This window comes from Bombina bombina, chromosome 1 (assembly GCF_027579735.1).
Source record: "Bombina bombina isolate aBomBom1 chromosome 1, aBomBom1.pri, whole genome shotgun sequence".
In the NCBI taxonomy this organism is placed as follows: domain Eukaryota; kingdom Metazoa; phylum Chordata; class Amphibia; order Anura; family Bombinatoridae; genus Bombina; species Bombina bombina.
The window spans coordinates 928,404,300-928,426,839 of NC_069499.1; the positions used below are offsets into that span (position 1 = coordinate 928,404,300).

The 22,540-nt window shown below is 39.1% G+C and overlaps 1 protein-coding gene across 2 annotated transcripts in view; it reads right to left on the reverse strand.

Annotated features, from left to right (window-relative positions):
- Positions 1-22,540, reverse strand: part of CENPT (centromere protein T) — a 264,213-nt gene that overhangs the window by 112,925 nt on the left and 128,748 nt on the right. For both annotated transcript variants that reach the window (XM_053698357.1, XM_053698271.1), the window contains exon 11: positions 20,175-20,372. In XM_053698357.1, coding sequence (XP_053554332.1) covers positions 20,175-20,372 — 198 coding nt within the window. The remainder of the gene's footprint in view (positions 1-20,174; positions 20,373-22,540) is intronic.

Below are 22,540 nucleotides of genomic sequence, written 5' to 3' on the forward strand. Positions count from 1 at the left end.
CAATCTGTAATAAGAGTTGGATCATCTCCTCTTGTAACAGCAAGGGAAGCACCTAACTACTTTGGCAATACCTTTATTGAGAAACAAATTGCAATTTTCTTTTAGCTGTGCCTCTGAGTTGTCTATAAATCAAAGGCAAAGCCATTCTATAACAAATTCAGTATGACTTTGGTAGCTAGGCCCTCTGCGCCTACATGCGTCCAGACCTTTAGTATGAGGTATAGAGAAGTACAGGCTTTTAACATACAATCAAATTAGAATGGTTTGTTCAGAAACTGCTGTACCATCAATTTTGCCAAGTAAAATCTGCAGTACCTAGTACAAAGGAAGTCATTGTATTCAGGAAAGGACATAAATTTATCAGGTAAGCATAAATTTTCTTTATTATTGGGAATACCTCTCTTGCCCTGCAGGAGGCGGCAAAGAGCACCACAGCCAAGCTGTAAAATATCACCTCCCCTCCCTCCCACCCCAGTCATTCGACCGAAGTAAAGGAGAAAAAGGAAGTAACAAGGTGCAGAGGTGTCTGAAGTTTATAAAAACCAACAACCTGTCTTTCAACAACAGGGCGGGCTGTGGACTAGGGCTGGGCGATATGGGAGGGGAAAAAAAAAATCAATTTTTTTTTTAAAATAACCAGAGATTGCGATTTAATTACGATTTTCTTATAAATGACTATAACATTTTGCATTAAAAAGTGTATTTAACACTACAAGATCTTAATGCACATGTTTCTCAATGCCCAATACACTCTTGGAGCATAAAAATACAAAACAAAAAATAGTTAAAATAAAATTTGCTGCCTGTGATGTGATTAAATAGTAGCCACTAGCCAGTTATTAGGTCTTATGACACACAACATTGTCATGTTTTCTTGCACAGTCATTCTAACTGTGGACAGTGGTATGATTAACAAATGAAGCAGTGTAAGCCACATACACACACAATTTATATATATATATATATATATATATATATATATATATATATATATATATATATATATATATATATACATATATATATATATATACACACATACATACATACACAGTATATATATATATATATACAGGGAGTGCAGAATTATTAGGCAAATGAGTATTTTGACCACATCATCCTCTTTTTGCATGTTGTCTTACTCCAAGCTGTATAGGCTCGAAAGCCTACTACCAATTAAGCATATTAAGTGATGTGCATCTCTGTAATGAGAAGGGGTGTGGTCTAATGACATCAACACCCTATATCAGGTGTGCATAATTATTAGGCAAATTCCTTTCCTTTGGCAAAATGGGTCAAAAGAAGGACTTGAAAGGCTCAGAAAAGTAAAAAATAGTGAGATATCTTGCAGAGGGATGCAGCACTCTTAAAATTGCAAAGCTTCTGAAGCATGATCATCGAACAATCAAGCGTTTCATTCAAAATAGTCAACAGGGTCGCAAGAAGCGTGTGGGAAAACCAAGGCGCAAAATAACTGCCCATGAACTGAGAAAAGTCAAGCGTGCAGCTGCCAAGATGCCACTTGCCACCAGTTTGGCCATATTTCAGAGCTGCAACATCACTGGAGTGCCCAAAAGCACAAGGTGTGCAATACTTAGAGACATGGCCAAGGTAAGAAAGGCTGAAAGACGACCACCACTGAACAAGACACACAAGCTGAAACGTCAAGACGGGGCCAAGAAATATCTCAAGACTGATTTTTCTAAGGTTTTATGGACTGATGAAATGAGAGTGAGTCTTGATGGGCCAGATAGATGGGCCCGTGGCTGGATTGGTAAAGGGCAGAGAGCTCCAGTCCGACTCAGACGCCAGCAAGGTGGAGGTGGAGTACTGGTTTGGGCTGGTATCATCAAAGATGAGCTTGTGGGGCCTTTTCGGGTTGAGGATGGAGTCAAGCTCAACTCCCAGTCCTACTGCCAGTTTCTGGAAGACACCTTCTTCAAGCAGTGGTACAGGAAGAAGTCTGCATCCTTCAAGAAAAACATGATTTTCATGCAGGACAATGCTCCATCACACGCGTCCAAGTACTCCACAGCGTGGCTGGCAAGAAAGGGTATAAAAGAAGAAAATCTAATGACATGGCCTCCTTGTTCACCTGATCTGAACCCCATTGAGAACCTGTGGTCCATCATCAAATGTGAGATTTACAAGGAGGGAAAACAGTACACCTCTCTGAACAGTGTCTGGGAGGCTGTGGTTGCTGCTGCACGCAATGTTGATGGTGAACAGATCAAAACACTGACAGAATCCATGGATGGCAGGCTTTTGAGTGTCCTTGCAAAGAAAGGTGGCTATATTGGTCACTGATTTGTTTTTGTTTTGTTTTTGAATGTCAGAAATGTATATTTGTGAATGTTGAGATGTTATATTGGTTTCACTGGTAAAAATAAATAATTGAAATGGGTATATATTTGTTTTTTGTTAAGTTGCCTAATAATTATGCACAGTAATAGTCACCTGCACACACAGATATCCCCCTAAAATAGCTATAACTAAAAACAAACTAAAAACTACTTCCAAAACTATTCAGCTTTGATATTAATGAGTTTTTTGGGTTCATTGAGAACATGGTTGTTGTTCAATAATAAAATTAATCCTCAAAAATACAACTTGCCTAATAATTCTGCACTCCCTGTATATATATATATATATATATATATATATATATATATATATATATATATATATATATATATATATATATATAAATACATACATATACACACATATATAATATACAATCACATACAGTTACACACACACACAGCAGAGGAGACTGCAGTTTTAGCCTTTTTGGCAGCCATGGGGTTAACTGCATCTGCTATGTATTTGAGCCATTTCTCAAAGAGCAGGAGATTGTGTGGGAGGTTCCATAATGTTTACATACTTTAAGTTTCAGACTACAGACGTCCCTAGGAGGAAATATAAGTAAAGTGGCTTTCCCTCCTCTTCACATCTCCTGCATGAGCTCTGCTTTTAGACTTCTATAGCTTGATCGGCTGCTGAGATCACAAACAGAAAGTGAAAGTGAAAAAGACATTTTACAAATGTGTGCTAAAAACAATCACTAGATGCAGCTGGTTTGCAAGAAATTACATACAAATAATGCAGTACAGACACTTCTGAGTTTGTTTGTTTTTAGCAAAAAATCCCGACCTCTCACGGTTTTTAAATTGCGGCTTAAAACAGAAACCACAAAAAATCGTGCAGCCCTACCGTGGACTCATCGTGTCAAAAAAGAAATAAATTTATCAGGTAAGCATAAATTTTATTTTATTTTTAATGACACAATGAGTCCACGGATCATCTTAATTACAATTGGGAATCAATACCCAATCTAGATTACACAGATGATACGGGAGGGACAAGACAGGAAACCTAAACTGAAGGCACCACTGCTTGAAGAATTTTACTCCCAAAAGAAACCTCAGCTGAGGCAAAAGTGTTAAATTTATAGAATTTTGAAAAAATGTGAACACAGGACCAAGTTGCAGCCTTGCAAATCTGTTCCACAGAAGCTTCATTCTTGAATGCACATGAGGAAGCAACAGCCCTCGTGGAATGGTCCGTAACTCTCTCTGGAGGCTGCTGTCCAGCAGTCTTATATGCAAAACGTAAAAAACTCTTCAGCCAAAAAGAAAGAGAAGTAGCCGTAGCCTTCTGCCCCTTACAATTTCCTGAGAAAACCACAAACAAAGCAGAAGACTGACAAAAATCCTTAGTCGCCTGCAGGTAAAACTTTAAGGCACGAATCACGTCCAAATTGTGCAGAAGCCGATCCTTCTGAGAGGTAGGATTAGGACACAGGGAAGGAACAACAATCTCCTGATTAATGTTCCGATTAGAAACAACCTTAGGAAGAAATTCTAATTTAGTAAGCAAAACTACCTTATCTGAATGTAAAATAAGTTAAGGGATACTGCAAAGACGAGAGTTCTGACACACTGCGAGCAGAAGGAATAGCAATGAGAAATAAAACTTTCCAAGATAACAACTTAATATCTAAGGAATGCATAGGCTTAAACGGAGCCCCTTGAAGAACTTGGAGAACCAAATTAAGACTCCATGGAGGAGTAACTGGTTTGTACACAGACCTGATCCTGACCAAGGCCTGACAAAAGGATTGCACATCAGGAACATCTGCCAAACATTTGCGTAACAAAATAGATGAGGCAGAAATTCGACCCTTTAGGGAACTTGTCGATAATCCTTTCTCCAAACTCTCTTGGAGAAAAGACAAAATTCTAGGAATTCCAGGAGTAGCTCTTGGATTCACACCAAAAGGTATATTTACGCCATATCTTATAGTAAATATTTCTAGTTACAGGTTTACGAGCCTGAATCATGGTCTCAATGACGGATTTTGAAAATCTACTCTTGGATAAAATTTAGCGTTCAATCTCCAAGCAGTCAGCTTCAGAGAAACTAGATTTGGATGAAGGAAGGGCCCTTGAAGTAGAAGGTCCTTCCTCAACAGAAGTCTCCAAAGTGGCAGAGATGACATGTCCACCAGATCGGCATACCAAATCCTGCAAGGCCAAGCCGGAGCAATGAGGAACACTGAGGCCCTCTCCTGCTTGCTTCTAGCCATAAACCGAGGAAGAAGAGCAAATGGAGGAAATAGGTATGCTAGACTGAAGGTCCAAGGTACCGCCAGGGCGTCTATCAGTACCACCTGAGGGTCCTGGACCTTGACCCGTACCTCAGAAGCTTGGCATTCTGTCGAGAAGCCATGAGAACCAATTCCAACTGACCCCATTTGAGAATCAGGCTGGAAAAACACTTCCGTATGAAGTTCCCACTCCCCCAGGTGAAGGTCTGCCTTCTTAAGGAGTCTGCCTCCCAGATATCCACTTCTGGAATGTGGATCGCAGACAGACAAGAATTGTGGGTCTCAGCCCACTGAATGATCTCGGCTACCTCTATCATGGCCAAGGTTATATTGCCCGACTGGAACCTGATGAACCAGGCCGAAGATTACTCTCAATTCCAGATTGTTTATGGGTAGAACAGACTCCAACCGAGCCCATTGCTCCCCAGCCCAGGCTGGCATCTGTTGTCACAATCACTCAGAAAGAACTGCAAAGGCAGGTTCCCTGTGGGAGAAGATCCTGAGATAAACACCAAAGCAGAGAATCTCCAATGCCGCTATCATCGGCCCAATTACCTCCATGCACAGGACCACTGATGGCCGTAGAGAGGACTGAAGTGCTAACTATACAAAATCTTCTTTCCATCCGTGAGACCGCAGGAAAGATAAACACCTTTCCTAGTGAGATCTTGCTTATTAAAAGGAAGGCGCCTGAACGAGAAAGTCGTCCAGATAAGGTGCCACTGCAATGCCCCGCACACAGAGCACCACTAGCAGGGATCGTAGAACCATTGAGAAAATTCTGGGAGCTGTGGCAAGGCCGAATGGAAGAGCCACGAACTGGAAGTGTTTGTCTAGAAAAATGCAAACCTTAGAACTTGAGATGGTCCTTGTGGATGGGAACATTCAAGTAAGCGTCCTATAAATCCACCGTGGTCATAAACTGACCCTCTTGGACCCAAGGAAGAATGGGACGAATAGATTCCATCTTGAAGGACGGCACTCTGAGAATCTAGTTTAGACTCTTGAGATCTAAAATTGGTCTGAAAATTCCCTCCTTCTTGGGAACCACGAACAGATTGGAATAGAATCCCAGACTTCATTCCTGCATTGGAACCGGAACTATCACTCCCTGGTCGGAGAGGTTCTGTACACAGTGTAAGAATGCCTCTCTTTTTCTGCAGATAATTTTGAAAGCCGAAATCTGCCCCTGGGAGAAAAAGTCTTGAACTCTAGTTTGTACCCCTGAGACACACTGTCCACCGCCCAAGGATTTTGAACATCTCGAACCCAATCCTGAGCGACGAAGGAAAGCCTACCCTCCACAAGATCCGGTCCTGGTGGCAGGTCCTTCATGCTGTCTTTGATTCAAAAGCAAGCTTCTTCTATCGCTTTTCCCCTATTCCAAGACTGATTGGGTCTCCAGGAAGGCTTAGACTGCTCCTGCTTGGAAGAGGAGTGGATAGATTTCCCTTGAAATTTCGAAAGGAAACGAAAATTACTCTGACGGCCTTTTTGTTTATTTCTCTTATCCTGAGGGAGGAATATCCCTTACCTCCCGAAATATCAGAAATTATCTCCGTCAAAACAGGTCCAAACAAGGTCTTTCCCTTGTAAGAAATCGCCAAAAGTTTAGACTTGGATGAAACATCCGCAGACCAATATTGTAACCATAACGCTCTGCGGGCCAATATGTCAAAACCTGAATCTTAACTCCCCGCTACATCATCTGAAGGGGAGCATCTGTAATAAAGGAGATGGCTAACTTAAAGGGACAGTCTAGTATAAATTAAACTTTCATTATTCAGATAGGACTTTTAATTTTTATCAACTTTCCAATGTACTTTTATCATCAAATTTGCTTTTTTCTCTTGGTATTCTTAGTTTAAACTAAACATAGGTAGGCTCATATGCTAATTTCTAAGCCTTTGAGGGCTGCCTCTTATCACATGCTTTTTAAATCTCTTTTCAACACAAAGAGACAGAAAGTACATGTGGGCCATATAGATAACACTGTGTTCAGGCACAGGGGGTTATTTAAGATTTAGCACAAAACAATGCTAAATTTAAGACAATAGATAATAAACAGTCACAGTCATGTGGTCAGGGGGCTGGAAGAAGGTTCCTAGATACAAGGTAATCACAGAGGTAAAAATTATATTAATATAACTGTGTTGGTTATGCAAAACTGGGGAATGGGTAATAAAGGGATTATCTATCTTTTAAAACAATAACAATTCTATGGTAGACTGTCCCTTTAAGGGCCTTTATGCTATCCCTTCGATAAGGGTGTCTGTTCATTAGAATCAGATAACGCATCCAACCAGTACGCCGCCGCACTGGAGCCAGAAGTCATACAAACCACAAGTCGCCATTGTAAATCTCCATAGGGTCCTTAAAGGAACAACTATCCTCTATACGTGTAGTCCCAAGACTCCTTGATGGAGCTTGCTATGGGAAACATCCCTATTTTAACAATAGGAAATGAGGGAAAAAAGGGATATCCAATAGCTCCCTTTACTTTATATCTGTAGCCCTATCTGGTACAGAAAATACCTCCACCATGGAGGGTACGTCAAAATATTTGTATAATCTACTGGACTTTTTAGGATTGACTACGCCATAGTGTCAGAGTCATCCAGGATAGCCAAAACCTCCTTAAGTAAAAAAAATGGATGTATTCCAGCTTAAACCTGAAAGAAACTACTTCAGTATCAGATAAATGTATTACGCAGTCTGAGTCTGAGATTTTTTCCTCAGATACTACCGAAGAATCTTCCTCTTCAGGCTTCAGGAAAGAAACATTCGGAATAACTTCTATCAGAAAACGTATTCACTGATGGAACACATGTCCCCTTGCGCCTTCCCCTCAGCATGGGGGAAAACGGCAAGATAACTCATAAGGAGTTTGAGAGGAAGTGCAGGGCACTGCATGTGAGGGCTATAAAATTGGGACACTTGAAGGAGAAATTCTCACATAGATTAACAGAAAAGATTTGCGTTTCCACATTGGCATCAGAGCATTAACGTTACAAGAGACATATAGCAGGACCTCTTGTTACATTCTGACTCACAAAGTATGAATTATCAAATAAACAGTTGAAATTTTTTAATAAAAAACGTTACTGTGTCTTTAAATTTTAAAACGTAACATTTTATTTTAGCAGAAGGATAAACCGGTTCTCAAATGCAACAGAACCTCACTACACCTCAGCTTAACTTTTGCTGAGGTGTCTATGTGTCCTTCTGACACCAGTTACATTTCTGCAGCAAAAGGTCCGGAACTCAGCTGTAGCGCTCTGATTATCACTAAACACTGCCCTTTTCCTTCCGTTACCTAACAGGAAGTAAACAGTGATAACTATGTGTTATAGAAGAGTGTGCAAGCCAAATTGGCGCCCCACATAGCTCCGCTCATCTTGGGCTTTACCAAAGCAATCTCCCGGTCGCCATTATTATTGTCTCTAAAAGTTAAGCCACCGATAGGAAACTTAACAGTCTGTAAGTCTGGAGACAAAATGGGTCTATCGCTTGCTAGACAGCAGCTTAGCCCTATATGTAACAGAAAAATCCTCATACTGAGCCATTTCTCTTTCCACAGTCCTAGTGATTTAAGCCCAGAGTCAAAAACACCCAAAAACACCTAATAACCTCTCAGCCCCAGTGCCTGCTTAAAAAGTGCTGTCACGTAAATTCTCCTCCCTTTATAAATAGGAGTCTCTATGTCCCATAAATAAAGTGCTCCACTTCCTCTGAGATCTTTCCCCAGACCCAGAATAAAAAGTCAGCACTTACCTTTTAAATTCTGCCTGATAGCAAGGCAGCTCATCAGGTTTGAGAGGTCCTCTCCCTCACATAGCCCCGTGGAAAAAAGATAAAGCCTAAGTAATCTTACTTAGGCTATCAGGATTAGGGCAGCATAAATATATGAGAGACGCAGTGAAAATTATGTCCCACAAGTTCCCATTGCTCTAAAGCCACCACTAATCTACTGAAGAGACTGATATGGACTTCGGCTACACCCTAGAACAAAGCAGCACAATCTTGTACTACTTAAAAAATAATAAACTCTTGATTGAAGAATATTTTCTAACACCTACATTTACCACCTCCTTGCACTTAATGTAGGCAAAGAGAATGACTGGGGTGGGAGGGAAGGGAGGTGATATTTAACAGATTGGCTGTGGTGCTCTTTGCCGCCTCCTGCAGGGCAGGAGAGGTATTCCCAATAGTAATTAAGATGATCCGTGGACTCATTGTGTCATTAAAAAGAAAATGGTCTACAAAGTTTCAAAATTCTCATTTAAACCACCAATGCTTGCTATTATGTGTAAAACCTGGGGGATTTACCATATTTTTGTGTATTTGTGTGAATACAGTATATAAAAAATCCTCACAAACAATTCCGCATGTGAAACTATGCCATTACCCTTCAAGCTGTAAAATAGTGTAATGATTATATGATCTAGAAGTTGTCTTCTGACTTCTAGGACATAATTAGATTCATCTATAAAGGTTAAATTAACTCCCTTATAGGCAGCTTGAATGACCAAGTTTGGGGCATCAATAGGTTTTGAAAGAATATATGTAACCAACCTGCCTCCATCTTGTCTCTACTCCTCCATCTTGTATTTATTCAGCCATTCTGAACTAACACTGACCTTTATTATTCTATAAAACTAATTCATCTGATCTGTTACAGGGAAACCTCTATATCTCATAACTTTGTGTAGCTCAGCATTTACATTGTTAAACATGCTTCCACCACATATCTTAGCTCAGGCAGATGTGTGCTTATCTCTGTCTCAAAGTTGAAGTCTCACAGCTTTGACTCCAATTAAACACAAACAATGTATGTCTGAAACTTCCAACTTTATGTTGCAATAATGGGCGTGTATGAAGCCCCTCTGCGTCAATTTACCATTTATGCGATGTATACTATATAACTGCAGCGCAGCTGTCAAACAGGTCAGTTCTTAGATTTTACTTGCGGTCTGTATACATGTTGTTCTCAGAGATCTCGTCAGGTGAAATACTCTGCTCCAAGTGATAAGTGCAGAATACTGATCAGTGTCAAGTGGTATCCCGTCACTGAGAGGACCTCTAAAAGGTTCTTTCAAAGCCATTCTTTTCTGACCTCAAAATATCATCATCTATTCTTAAAATGCACATTTTCACAGTGTCTCTTTCTTTCTAAACAAATATGTTAACTGCAGGCAAGAGAAACAAAGCAGGCATATATATTGATTTAATTTTAAAATGGGATCTTGACACAAATTTGTTCATTTGGAACTGTTTCATCTAACTGGGTTGAATACAACATTTATGCTAACATGATAAATGTCTTTCTTTCTGGGCATGGAGAGTCCACAAAACATTCTAATTACTAGTGGGATATTCACTCCTGGACAGCTGGAGGAGGCAAAGAGCACCCCATCAGAGCTGTTAAGTGTCACTTCCCTTACCCATAACCCCCCAGTCATTCGGCAGAAGGGAAACGGAAAAAGAAGATAACACAAGGGTATAGAGGTGCCTGAGGACTATACAAAAAAACTGCCGTCTTAATTTGAATAAGGGCGGGATATGGACTCTCTATGTCTGGTAATAAATACATTTATCAGGTAAGCATAAATTTTGTTTTCTTTCCTATGGCATGAAGAGTCCACGAAACAGTCTAATTACTAGTGGGGACCAATACCCAAGCTAGAGGACACAGAATGAATAGGGAGGGAGAACAAGACAGGCGGACCTAAACTGAAGGCACCACTGCTTGAAGAACTTTTCTCCCAAAAGAAGCATTAGCTGAGGCAAAAGTATCAAATTTGTAGAATTTGGAAAAAGTATGTATAGAGGACCAAGTGGCCGCCTTACAGATTTGCTCCACATGAAAAGCCCATGAAGATGAAACAGCTCTAGTGGAATAAGCCGTAATTCTCTCAGGAGGCTGCTGTCCAGCTGTCTCATAAGCTAAACGGATAATACTTCTCAGAGAGAAAAAGAGTGGTAGAAGTGGCCTTCTGACCCCTACGCTTACCAGAGAAAACAACAAACAGGGCAGAAGTCTGCCGAAAATCTTTAGTTGCTTGAAGGTAAAATTTAAGAGCATGCACAACATCCAAGTTATGCAAAAGACGTTCCTTCTGGGAAGAAGGGTTAGGACAAAAAGAAGGAACAACAATTTCCTGATTAATATTGCGATCCGACACTACCTGAGGGAGAAACATCAGCTTAGCACGAAGGACCGCCTTATCAGCATGAAAAATAAGCAGAAGAAATAGCAAGAAGAAACAAAACCTTCCAAGATAGTAATTTAATATTAACAGAATGCATCGGCTCAAACGGAGCCTGCTGCAAAGCTCTAAGAACAAGGTTAAGACTCCAAGGAGGAGCAACAGATATAGAGACAGGCCTGATTCTGATCAAGGCCTGAACAAAAGACTGAACATCTGGCAGAACTGCTAGGCGTTTATGCAGAAGAATAGACAGAGCAGAAATCTGACCCTTCAAAGTACTGACTGACAAACCCACCTCCAGGCCCTACTGAAAAAAGCCAAAATTCGAGAAACCCTTACTTTTTTCCAAGAAAAAACCTTTGAATCACACTAATGAAGGTGTTTACACCATACCCTATGCTAAATTCTGTGAGTAACATGTTTACGAGCCTGAAGCATAGTATCTATTACTTTCTCAGAGAAGCCACGTCTAAACAAACTTAGACGTTCAATCTAAAAGCAGTCAGCTTCAGAGAAATCAGATTTGGATGAAGAAAGGGACCCTGAAGTAGAAAATCGTTCCTGAAAGGTAACCACCACGGTGGAAGAGATGATATTGTCACCAGATCAGCAAACAAGATCCTGTGAGGCCATGCAGGAGCTATTAGAATCACAGAAGCTCTCTCCTATTTGATGCAAGCAATTACTCATGGAAGCAGCGCAAACAGAGGAAACAGGTATGCTAGATTGAAACTCCAAGGAACCACTAGAGCATCTACCAGAACGGCTTGAGGATCTCTTGACCTTGAACCGTACTTTGGAAGCTTGGCGTTTTTAGGAGACGCCATCAGATCCAACTCCGGAACCCCCCACCTGAGAGTTATCGTGAAAACCTCTTGGTGGAGAGCCACTCTCCAGGATGAAAAAGTCTGCCTGCTTAGAAAATCCGCCTCCCAGTTGTCCACTCTGGTATGTGGAGTGGATGGCAGAGAGATGGCAAACGTGAGACTCCACCCACTGGAGAATGCGAGTCACCTCCTTCATTGGCAAGGAACTCCGAGTTCCTCCCTGGTGATTGATGTAGGCCACCGAGGTGATGTCAGCCTGAAGTCTGATAAATCGGACCAAAGCTAGTTGAACCCAAACTATTAAAGCATAGAAAATTGCTCTCAACGCCAAGATGTTTATTGGAAGAGACGACTCCTCTGGAGTCCACAGACCCTGTGTCTTTAAGAAACCCCAAACTGCTCCCCAGCCTAACAGGCTGGCTTCCGTGGTCACAATCACCCAGGAAGGCCTCAGGAAGCATGTGCCCCGAGACAGATGGTCCTGTGAAATCCACCACGAGAGTGAGACTCTTGGTGGGGAATCCAAATGTATCCTCTGCGATAGATCGGAGTGGTCCCCGTTCCATTGATTGAGCATGCATAGCTGCAGAGGTCTCAGATGGAACCGAGAAAAAGGAATGATATCCATGGAGGCAACCATCAGTCCAATCACCTCCATGCACTGAGCCACAGATGGACGAATAGCAGACTGGAGAGAAAGCCAAGAAACATGAAGTTTGGATTTTCTGACGTCTGTCAGAAAAATCTTCATGGACAGGGAATCTATGATTGTTCCCAAAAAACACACCCTTGTATCTAGAACAAGGGAACTCTTTCCCAGATTCACTTTCCACCCGTGGGAACGTAGAATAGACAACATCTCGGTATGAGATCTTGCTAGAACTAGAATGTCGTCTAGATAATACCCTGGGACCTTACCACTGCCAGAAGAGCCCCCAGAAGTTTTGTAAAAATTCTGGGAGCTGTAGCAAGGCTAAAAGGAAGGGCAGCAAACTGGAAATGTTTGTCCTGGAAGGCAAACCTTAGATACTGGTAGTGATCCCTGTGAATAGGAACATGAAAATATGCGTTCTTCAGATCTATGGTCGTCATGAACTGACCCTATTGGACCAAAGGAAGAATAGAACGGATGGTCTCCATCTTGAAGGACGGAACCCTGAGGAATTGATTGAGGAACTTTAGGTCCAGAATGGAACAAAAAGTGCCCTTCTTGGGAACTACAAATAGATTTGAAGAGAATCCTAGACCCTGTTCCTCTAGAGGAACTGGGACAATCACTCCAAGGGATGATAGGTCCTTTACGCAGTTTAAGAAGGCCTCTCTCTTTATATGGTTCGCAGATAACCTTGACAGGTGGAACCTGCCCCTGGGAGGACAAGATTTGAATCCTATTCTGTAACCGTAGGATACTATATCTATGGCCCAAGGATCTGGAACATCGAGTATCCAAGCCTGCTGAATAAAAGAAAGCCTGCCCCCCACGTGATCCACTACGGGATTGGGGTGGCCCCTTCATGTTGATTTAGAATCAACAGAAGGCTTCTTAGCTTGCTTCCCCCTATTCCAAGGCTGACTAAACCTCCAAGAAGACTTGGATTGATCCAACTTGGAAGAGGAAGACTTCTGTCCCTTAAAATTACCAAAGGAATGAAAATTAGAATTTTGGCGACCCTTAGGTTTATTCTTTTTATCCTGAGGTAGGAAAGAACTCTTTTCACCTGTAATGTCAGAAATAATTTCTGCCAGACCTGGTCCAAACAAGGTTTTACCCTTATAAGGCAGAGATAAAAGCTTGGACTTGGATGTAACATCTGCAGACCAATATTTTAACCAGAGAGCTCTGCAAGCTAAAACAGTAAAACCAGACATCTTAGCACCCAACCTAAGAACTTGCATGTTGGCATCACAAATAAAGGTATTGGCTAGCTTGACAGCCTTGATCCTGTCTTGGATCTCCTCTATAGTAGTCTCTTCTAGGATAAGATTAGATAAATCATTGCACCAATAAGATGCTGTCCCCGCAACTGTAGCAATACTAGCAACAGGTTTCCACAGTAATTCCTGATGAATGTACATCTTCTTCAAAAAAAGCCTCAAGCTTCTTATCCATGGGATCCTTGAAAGAACAACTATCTTCAATAGGAATAGTAGTTCTCTTAGCCAGAGTAGAGATAGCTCCCTCTACCTTGGGCACCATGCGCCACGTATCACGAATAGCATTAGCAACAGGAAAAATCTTTTTAAAAACAGGGGACGGGAAAAAAGGAATCCCTGGTTTATTCCATTCCTGAGTTATAATATCTGCCATACGGTCTGGAACTGGAAATACTTCCACAGATGAGGGTACATCATATACCCTATTAAACTTACTAGACCTCTTTGGACTCCGCAACATATGCGTCGGATTCTTCCAAAGTAGCAAGAACCTCCTTCAAAAGAAATCAAAGGTGTTCTAACTTAAATCTGAAATTAATCTCCTCTGAATCTGCAGAATTGATCACTACAGTATCAGAATCTGACAATTCTTCCCCAGAAGTCACTGAAGAATCATCCTCATCAGATAACTGAGACAAACTGACTAACGCTCAATGATAGAAAGAAGTGTGAATGCGCTATACAGCACGGGGATAATTAGAAATAGAATGGCATACCATGCATGAATATATATTAAACCTTCCTAAGAGTGCTAAATATTATTGAATAATATCTTGTAGATAAAGAGTCACATACTATGTATGAATAAATGGATTATACCAACCCCTAATTGTATGAATCAATGGATTATACCAACCCCTAATAGGAGTTTAAAAAATCAAAATGCTTCGTTTCTGCAAAGTGATTAGAAGCTGATTGAAAAGTGTACGTACTTTATATCAATAGATAAAGAATTTGCATACTATACATGAATATAATTTTAGCAAGGTTGAAAAACAGGGCTCCGTTATATCATTAGATAAAGAATTTGCATACTATGTATGAATAACAATTGCATACTATGTATGAATAACAATTATTGCACTATCCCTAATAAAAAACTAGAAAAGAAGTATATACCTTGGTGCATTCAATTAAAACGACATAAACTAAAAATGGATGCAACCTGCTTAACTGTATTATCACAATTTGTTTATTTGAATGACATATAGTCTAAAAACATATATAAAAATGATAAATTAGATACTATGATGACCGGTCACTGTAGATATTAAAATACTAAAAAGTCTTTGAAAAGTTCCTTTGAAACTGTACGTCTGATTCTAATGAACCTTATATGTATATTCCACCACTTGGGAAACAAACTTTAGTATCTTTCCGAATCCCAATAAAAAGTAATTAGGTTTGCAGGGAACAAGCTTTCATTCCTACTTGTTATAACTGTTACAAGAATTATTTCCTTTTTGGCCCAGTTCTTTAAGTACCGTAATTGAACGTTAAAGTTCTTTAAATGTCGTGGATAGTCTTAATAGCAACCGTTTTAGTCTAACCACACTGCCGGGCTAATACACTCTTAAGTGCTTACCTGTTCTCTGATCGAAACTTACTTCTGGTAGCACTAGTGTCTCTATAGCTTGCGGCTAGTTGGTGACATCACACGCTACGTCTGGGGATTTGAATGAAGTAGATCCGTCCGATATCCTTGCTCTTTAACTCTGCGCAGAGTGTTTGGCTTGTGGAAAGTCCCACTTTGTATCCTCTGTAATCCTCCGTTCCCGTTTGTTTTGCAAACTTGGAAATTCTTTTACTCTGTCTTGTACTTTACCATCAACGCGTTTCGCCACTCTTGGTGGCTTTATCAAGTGGTGGAATATACATATAAGGTTCATTAGAATCAGACGTACAGTTTCAAAGGAACTTTTCAAAGACTTTTTAGTATTTAAATATCTACAATGACCGGTCACCATAGTATCTAATTTATCATTTTTATATATGTTTTTAGACTATATGTCATTCAAATAAACAAATTGTGATAATACAGTTAAGCAAGTTGCATCCATTTTTAGTTTATTTATGTCGTTTTAATTGAATGCACCAAGGTATATACTTATTTTCTAGTTTTTTATTAGGGATAGTGCAATAATTGTTATTCATACATAGTATGCAAATTCTTTAATGATATAACGGAGCCCTGTTTTTCAACCTTGCTAAAATTATATTCATACATAGTATGCAAATTCTTTATCTATTGATATAAAGTACGTACACTTTTCAATCAGCTTCTAATCACTTTGCAGAAACGAAGCATTTTGATTTTTTAAACTCCTATTAGGGGTTGGTATAATCCATTGATTCATACAATTAGGGGTTGGTATAATCCATTTATTCATACATAGTATGTGACTCTTTATCTACAAGATACTATTCAATAATATTTAGCACTCTTAGGAAGGTTTAATATATATTCATACATGGTATGCTATTCTATTTCTATTTCTAATTATCCCCGTGCTGTATAGCGCATTCACACGTCTTTCTATCATTGAACCTTTATCTACACTGTATTTTGGGAACAGAGTAGTGTTTATGCAGGGGTAAGACTTGCGCACCAATATCTTTTCACTTTTTTATAAACTAACGCTGTTATCGTAGGTGTGGCAGTTTCACTATTTCTACAAGGAAACCTATAGAAAAGAAAAAACAGAGTAACCAACAATGGCTTTATATAATAGGGGTAACAATAATGTTAGAAGTTTAAGCAAAGACCACCTCACCATCTTCTAACTGCTAATAGCCACCATTACTCTTACTAAAGAGATTGACATGGACACAGCATAGCCCCAATCCTTGCTTGCAGGGAAAAATACCCATTAAAAGGATTAAAATCTTCAGACACCATCTTTGCCATCCTCCCATGATCAAGGCAAAGAGAATGGCTGGGGATTATGGGTAAGGGAAGTGATACTTAACAGCTCTGCTGGGGTGCTCTTTGTCTCTTCCTGCTGGCCAGGAGTGAATAACCCACTAGTAATTAGAATGTTTTGTGGACTCTCCATGCCATAGGAAAGAAATCCATTATTTTTTACAGCCAAAAGGCTTTTAAAATCTTCTAGCTCCAATCTGTCCTCCTCAATAAGAGTTATATTTTCCATACTGTTCTTAATTTTCATTATTTGTAAAAAATATATTTCTCCTGGCAAAATAATGCAGATCTTTAATAAATTCAAATTTGTCCAAACTATTAGTAGGACAAAACAAAGTCTTTTATTTAAAAGGATGAAATGAGTTTGATATAACTTAAAGGGACAGTCTAGTCAAAATTAAACTTTCATGATTCAGATAGGGTATGTCATTTTAAACAACTTTCCAATTTACTTCTATTATCTAATTTACTCAATTCTTTAGATATCCTTTGTTGAAGAAATAGCAATGCACATGTGTGAGCCAATCACACAAGGCCTCCAGGTGCAGCAACCAATCAGCAGCTACTGAGCATATCTAGATATGCTTTTCAGCAAGTGATATCAAGAGAATGAAGCAAATTAGATAATGGAAGTAAATTAGAAAGTTGTTTAAAATGACATGCTCTTTCTAAATCACAAAAGAAAAAAATTGGCTTTCATGTCCCTTTAACAGAAAACAAAATCGACTACTTAAAGTGAATGTACATTTTGATGAATCAGTGCCTATTAAAAACATGGGCACTTTCATTCATCAAAATTTAAATTTCACTGCTTTTTTAAAAATACTTACCTTTTCTTTCTGCAAGCAGCTCCAGCGCTTCCTTCACCCATCGCAAGCCTCTGCCGACGTCAGAAATGATGATTCCGGCCTTCCACCAATGCCGGAATCGTCATTCTTGACGTAAGAAGTGGCTTGCGACGGGCTGGAGAAGCGCTGGAGCGGCTTGCAGAAAGAAAAGGTGAGTATTTTAACAAAAGCAGTGTAATTCAAAGTTTGATGAATGAAAGTGCCCCTGTTTTAAACAGGATTATTAAAAACCGGGCACTCATTCCTCAAACTTTACATTCACTTCCTGTTGATGTCCTGTCCTGATACTGAGTGTACCTCCCTTGACTGTGTCTGAAAGAATACCACCTCTCTCTCACACATTTGAATCTGGCCTCCTTTTACCCCCTCTCCTTCTATAAGGCTCTTTAAAAGCCTGGATCCATTTTTTGTCCTCTGAATATCAGACTCAATGCCTGACCATTCTGAATCATAGGATAAGATAGATCCCCATTCACTTACGTACACAGAGATTACTTACATATTTGTTGGGGACTGAGAGCAGCCAGGGTGTTGTCAGTCTTGTGCCTTCTATTCCTGCGCCTTAAAATATGCAGCCATGTAACTTTATAACTGTTTTTATATTTTAACTGGTATTGTTTCTACGTATCTATTATGTTGCTAAGCAATGAGTAAACTCCCCCACAAAGGAGTTAAACACACGAAAAACCGCTGTGTACTCGCAGGTCCATAATCTTTAAATGACCTGCTCTAACAGATCTGAGCGTGTAAATTGTGTGTGTGTGTGTGGGGGGGGGGGGGGGTTTCCCCCAAAAATGGCCCTTTAAAGCTATATGATACAATTTATTTATTTTTTTTCTTTCAGATATAAAAGAGTGCTGCTTTCCATTACTTGTGTTGGATGTATTATCATCCATCTGTTTCTGCTTTCCTTTTCTTTTAAATATAGTAGCTAATTTCTTAAGAGTCTGCACCAATATATAAAATGTTGCACAGTTAATGTATCTGTAATTTTCTCTGATATACTCTCTCCAACTTAAAATGTAATATTGTCTATTTTGAATTTTGTGAAGTCTCATTACTGCAAGTCATGACAAAGAATGACTGTCATTTAATATCTTAAATGAACTGCTTCCTTTCATCTTCCTTTTTTTCTTTTTTAAAATACCATTGTCATTTCACTTGCCATTAATTAATTACTGCATTGGTTTTAAATTGTTTACCCATTTTTAAGTTCATTAATACTGTTTATGTTTTTAAGCACACCCATGCTGGAAACAGTAATATTGTACAGGAAACATTGAGTAAACTGTTCAGTTACATATAAATAATTATCATTTATTTGTATAGCTCCCCTAAATTCCTTAGCGCAGGGTACACAATGACAAGGGTTTGTGATAAGATACATAAATATAACAGACTAAACAAAACTAGTACCGGAGCTGCTGTGAAGAGCTTACCATCTACAGGTTGAGGGTGCAGAGACATAAGGTTTGGGGTAACTTATCAAGTGGATTGTAGTTGCAGCAGTGAGTAAAGGCAGTTTATGATTTATTTTGGGTAGGATGAAAAGCAGAGGAAAGATGGTAAGCCTCTCTGAATAGGTAGGTTTTAAAAGAGCATCTGAATCTATACAAGGTTGGAGTCTGATGGAGCGGGGAAGAAAGTTCAAGAGGACCGAAACAGCGTGTGAGAAGTCTTGGAGGTGAGAAAGGGACATAGAGTTAATAGGAGTGGAGAGACCTAGGTCAGAGGTTGATCGAAGAGGACGTGTCGAGGAGTGTTTGGATATGAGAGAGGAAATCTAGTTAGGAGCGAGGTTGTTGAGTGCTTTATAGATTAGGGTAAAGAATACATGTATACTGCAATATTGGTTGTTATCAATGATTAAAGGAGAACTAAACCTTACATTTTAATTCCCCTCCCTCTAATCATGGGTGCTGCTATTATGGAAGTCAGGTTACACTGCAGGTATCTGAAGGAGAGTTACTGCACGTGTGCAAACAGATCAGCACTGGAACGTAGTGAAAGACAGATTTTAACATGGCAGCACCCATGACTAGAGGGAGGCAGGGAATAACCTCTACAATATAATTATAACAAGTATTTAATGTTTTGTGTCCATTTAATTATATGCTTACTTTAGGGAAAACAAAAGTCTGTGTTCAATATCAATTTAAAACAAATTTAACACCTTAGGCAGATGTTAATATCTGATATTACAGCAGCCACAAAACCAAAGCATCTCTCACTATACTAGGAACAGACATTTGTAAAAAAAAAACAAATACATCTAGAGGCTGCAATTTGTTTTCTCTTTACAGATTAAAGAGATGGTATTTCCGAGCGTTTGACAAATGCTCCGATTTAACATCAATAAAAATCAAGTGGAGGTTCAGTGAACATATAGGTAAAAAATGGTGCTAAACTTACCCTGACTGTGCTGCTGCACATCGCTAAACTCAGAAGCTCCGCCCACCCACGGCACTTCGGTCTCCTTCAATAAGGTGAGATTTGCACCTCTACACCAATAGCCATGCGTGTCAACTGACAGGTTTCTGTATACACGCACAGCTATTGGTTTAGAAACTTTAGAGGCACAAGCCGCATCTCATTGGTAGAAAGCCAATGCCCCTGTGGGCGGCTGGAGCCACTAAGCTATGTGCATTGGCATAGAAAGGGTGAGTTTAGCACCTTTTTTTTTTACCTATATGATCACTGAACCTCCGCTTGATTTTTAGTGATGGTAAATCCTAGTGTTTGTTATACGCTTGGATTTACCATCATTTTAAGCCAAGGAACATACAGGAAAATCAGACAATTGAACTTGGTTCTTACCTTCACTCTCAGGCTCCTCTCTTCCCATTACATCCTGCTCGTCTCCCTCAATGTCTGTCTCCTTTACTGTCTGCTCTTTAATCAACTTGCTGACGGAAAGCTGAATGCTCACCCTCTTTTTTATCGAAGCAGATCTGAGAATTTTCTCCGTGAGGCTTGTTCGGGGTCTATCTATAGTCAAAGAAGTGGTCCGTAATTCTAGGGAACAAATGCCTTTATTACCATCTATACAGGCATATGCGTTGCCGATCTAGAAGAAGAACTTGCCATATGAGATAAAGCTCAAGGGTGTACATGCCTGTGATTCTTAAAAGGCCTTTCCTTAAACCCCTAAGAATTTGAAACATATATTTAAACATAAAAATATGAAGAGTAAATATTTTAGAAAATATTTTTTTTAGAAATTCACAAAAAAAGGGAACTTATAGGACCAAGGGATATATTAGGACGTTAAGTTATAGACATATATTGCTCTCTTGAATTAGGAAATTCGGCAATGTTCTTGTTTGGTTTCTGGTTATATTGTTATTGTTTTTGTATTTACTGCAATTAGTTTTCAATAACCAAACTCCACCCACCATTTGCCTTATTTGGAGGAGCCAATCGTGGCTTTAGTCTTCAGACAACAAGGCTAGCCATGGTCATTTATATACAGTATGTATAAAATACATTATTTTGAGGTTATCTGATAGAGCCAATTAGGGACATATATGTAGCTGAGTTAGCCTTGAGAAGTCATCAGGGTGCTTTTCAGGTCCTGGGACATAAAACCCCAAATATTTTCTTTCATGATTCAGATAGAGAATACATATGTAAACACAACTTTAAATGTACTTCTCTAATCAATTTTGCTTCATTCTCTTGGTATCCTTTATTGAAGGAGCAGCAATGCACTACTAGTACCTAGCGGAACATATTGGTAAGCCAATGACAAAAGGCATATATGTGCAGCCACCAATCAGCAGCTAGCTCCCAGCTTCTGATCCTACTTAGGTATGCTTTTTAACAATACACACCAAGAGAATGAAGCCAATTAGATAAAATAAGTAAATGAGAAAGTTGTTTTAAATTGTATGCTCTACCTGAACCATGAAAAAACAAAATGTTCGGTTCCTTTTAAAGTAACAGTAAAGGGCCTGTAGAAATCTCTTGACCTTCAAAAAGTCTCTGTTCATGTTTGGAGTTTTCGTAGTAATGGTTGAATTTCTATACTCTTCCACTTTGACTGCATTTTGTGCTTGTATTGTGCATATGCCCACAAGTTGATTTGAATGTATCAAAGGACAAATTGCTTGAAAGCATAACTGGTCTTGTACACAGAACACAGCAGGTACTGACAGTCTAGTTTCTTCTACACTCCTTGAAAACAAGTCCAATTACTAAATATCAAAACAAGAGCATCTCTTTCCAAACAGTAGGTGCAAGAAAAACTAAAAACCAGGTAGGGTAGTGCATTGAATCTTTTAAACCTTGTAAATGTGTACAATTGAGCTAAATCTCATGTTACTTTTCCAACAACACTGAATGTTAGTAAACCACATACACACTGTGAGTGAAACAGGTTTAACCAATGAGATGAAATATTGGATGTCTAATGTCAAACAAGCACCCCTAAACCATGGCACAGTAAGACTAATTCAAACAATGTAACCTTTTTGTGTTTCCAACTGATTTAGGGCTAGATTACAAGTGGAGCGGTATTTTTTCTTTGCAATCGTGAAAACGCAGCTAGAGTTAAGTGTTCATATTATAAGTTAAAAAAAATTAAAAAAAATGGCGCTGCCCAAATAGGGCAAAAATCCTAACTGAATTTTTTGCATGCACGTGCATGTATTCCTCCATATAAATCAATGAAGAAGAAAACACCATCTCATTCCCTATAGAAGTCAATGAAGAAGAAAAAAATTGTTGGAAAAAAAAACATAGCATATTCGCATAAGCAAATGTGAAATATTTACATTAAATACATAGTTAAAATCTTTATTAAATATGAGTAATGCATAAATATGTTTTAATATGTTTTTATCTGCTTAAAGGCAAAGGGCTTTAATGCAGATAAATACATATGTACACATATATAGACATATCTATATACATATAAATATATGTTTAACAATGTATCTGTATGTATATCTATGTCAAAGCCCTTTGCCTGCCTTTTTTTTTTTTCCTTACACCGGAGATCTCATATCTTTGAGCCCTTATAACTTTTTTGTGCAATATTTTTTTAAATCATTTTTATTAGTGTTAATACGAGTGTAAGTGTACTCTGTAATGTATTTTATGAAGTGTTTTGTGCAACGTTTTAGTTTCGGAAAAGAGTTAACCACAGTTCTGAGATCACGGCAAGGATTGAAACGTAAGGA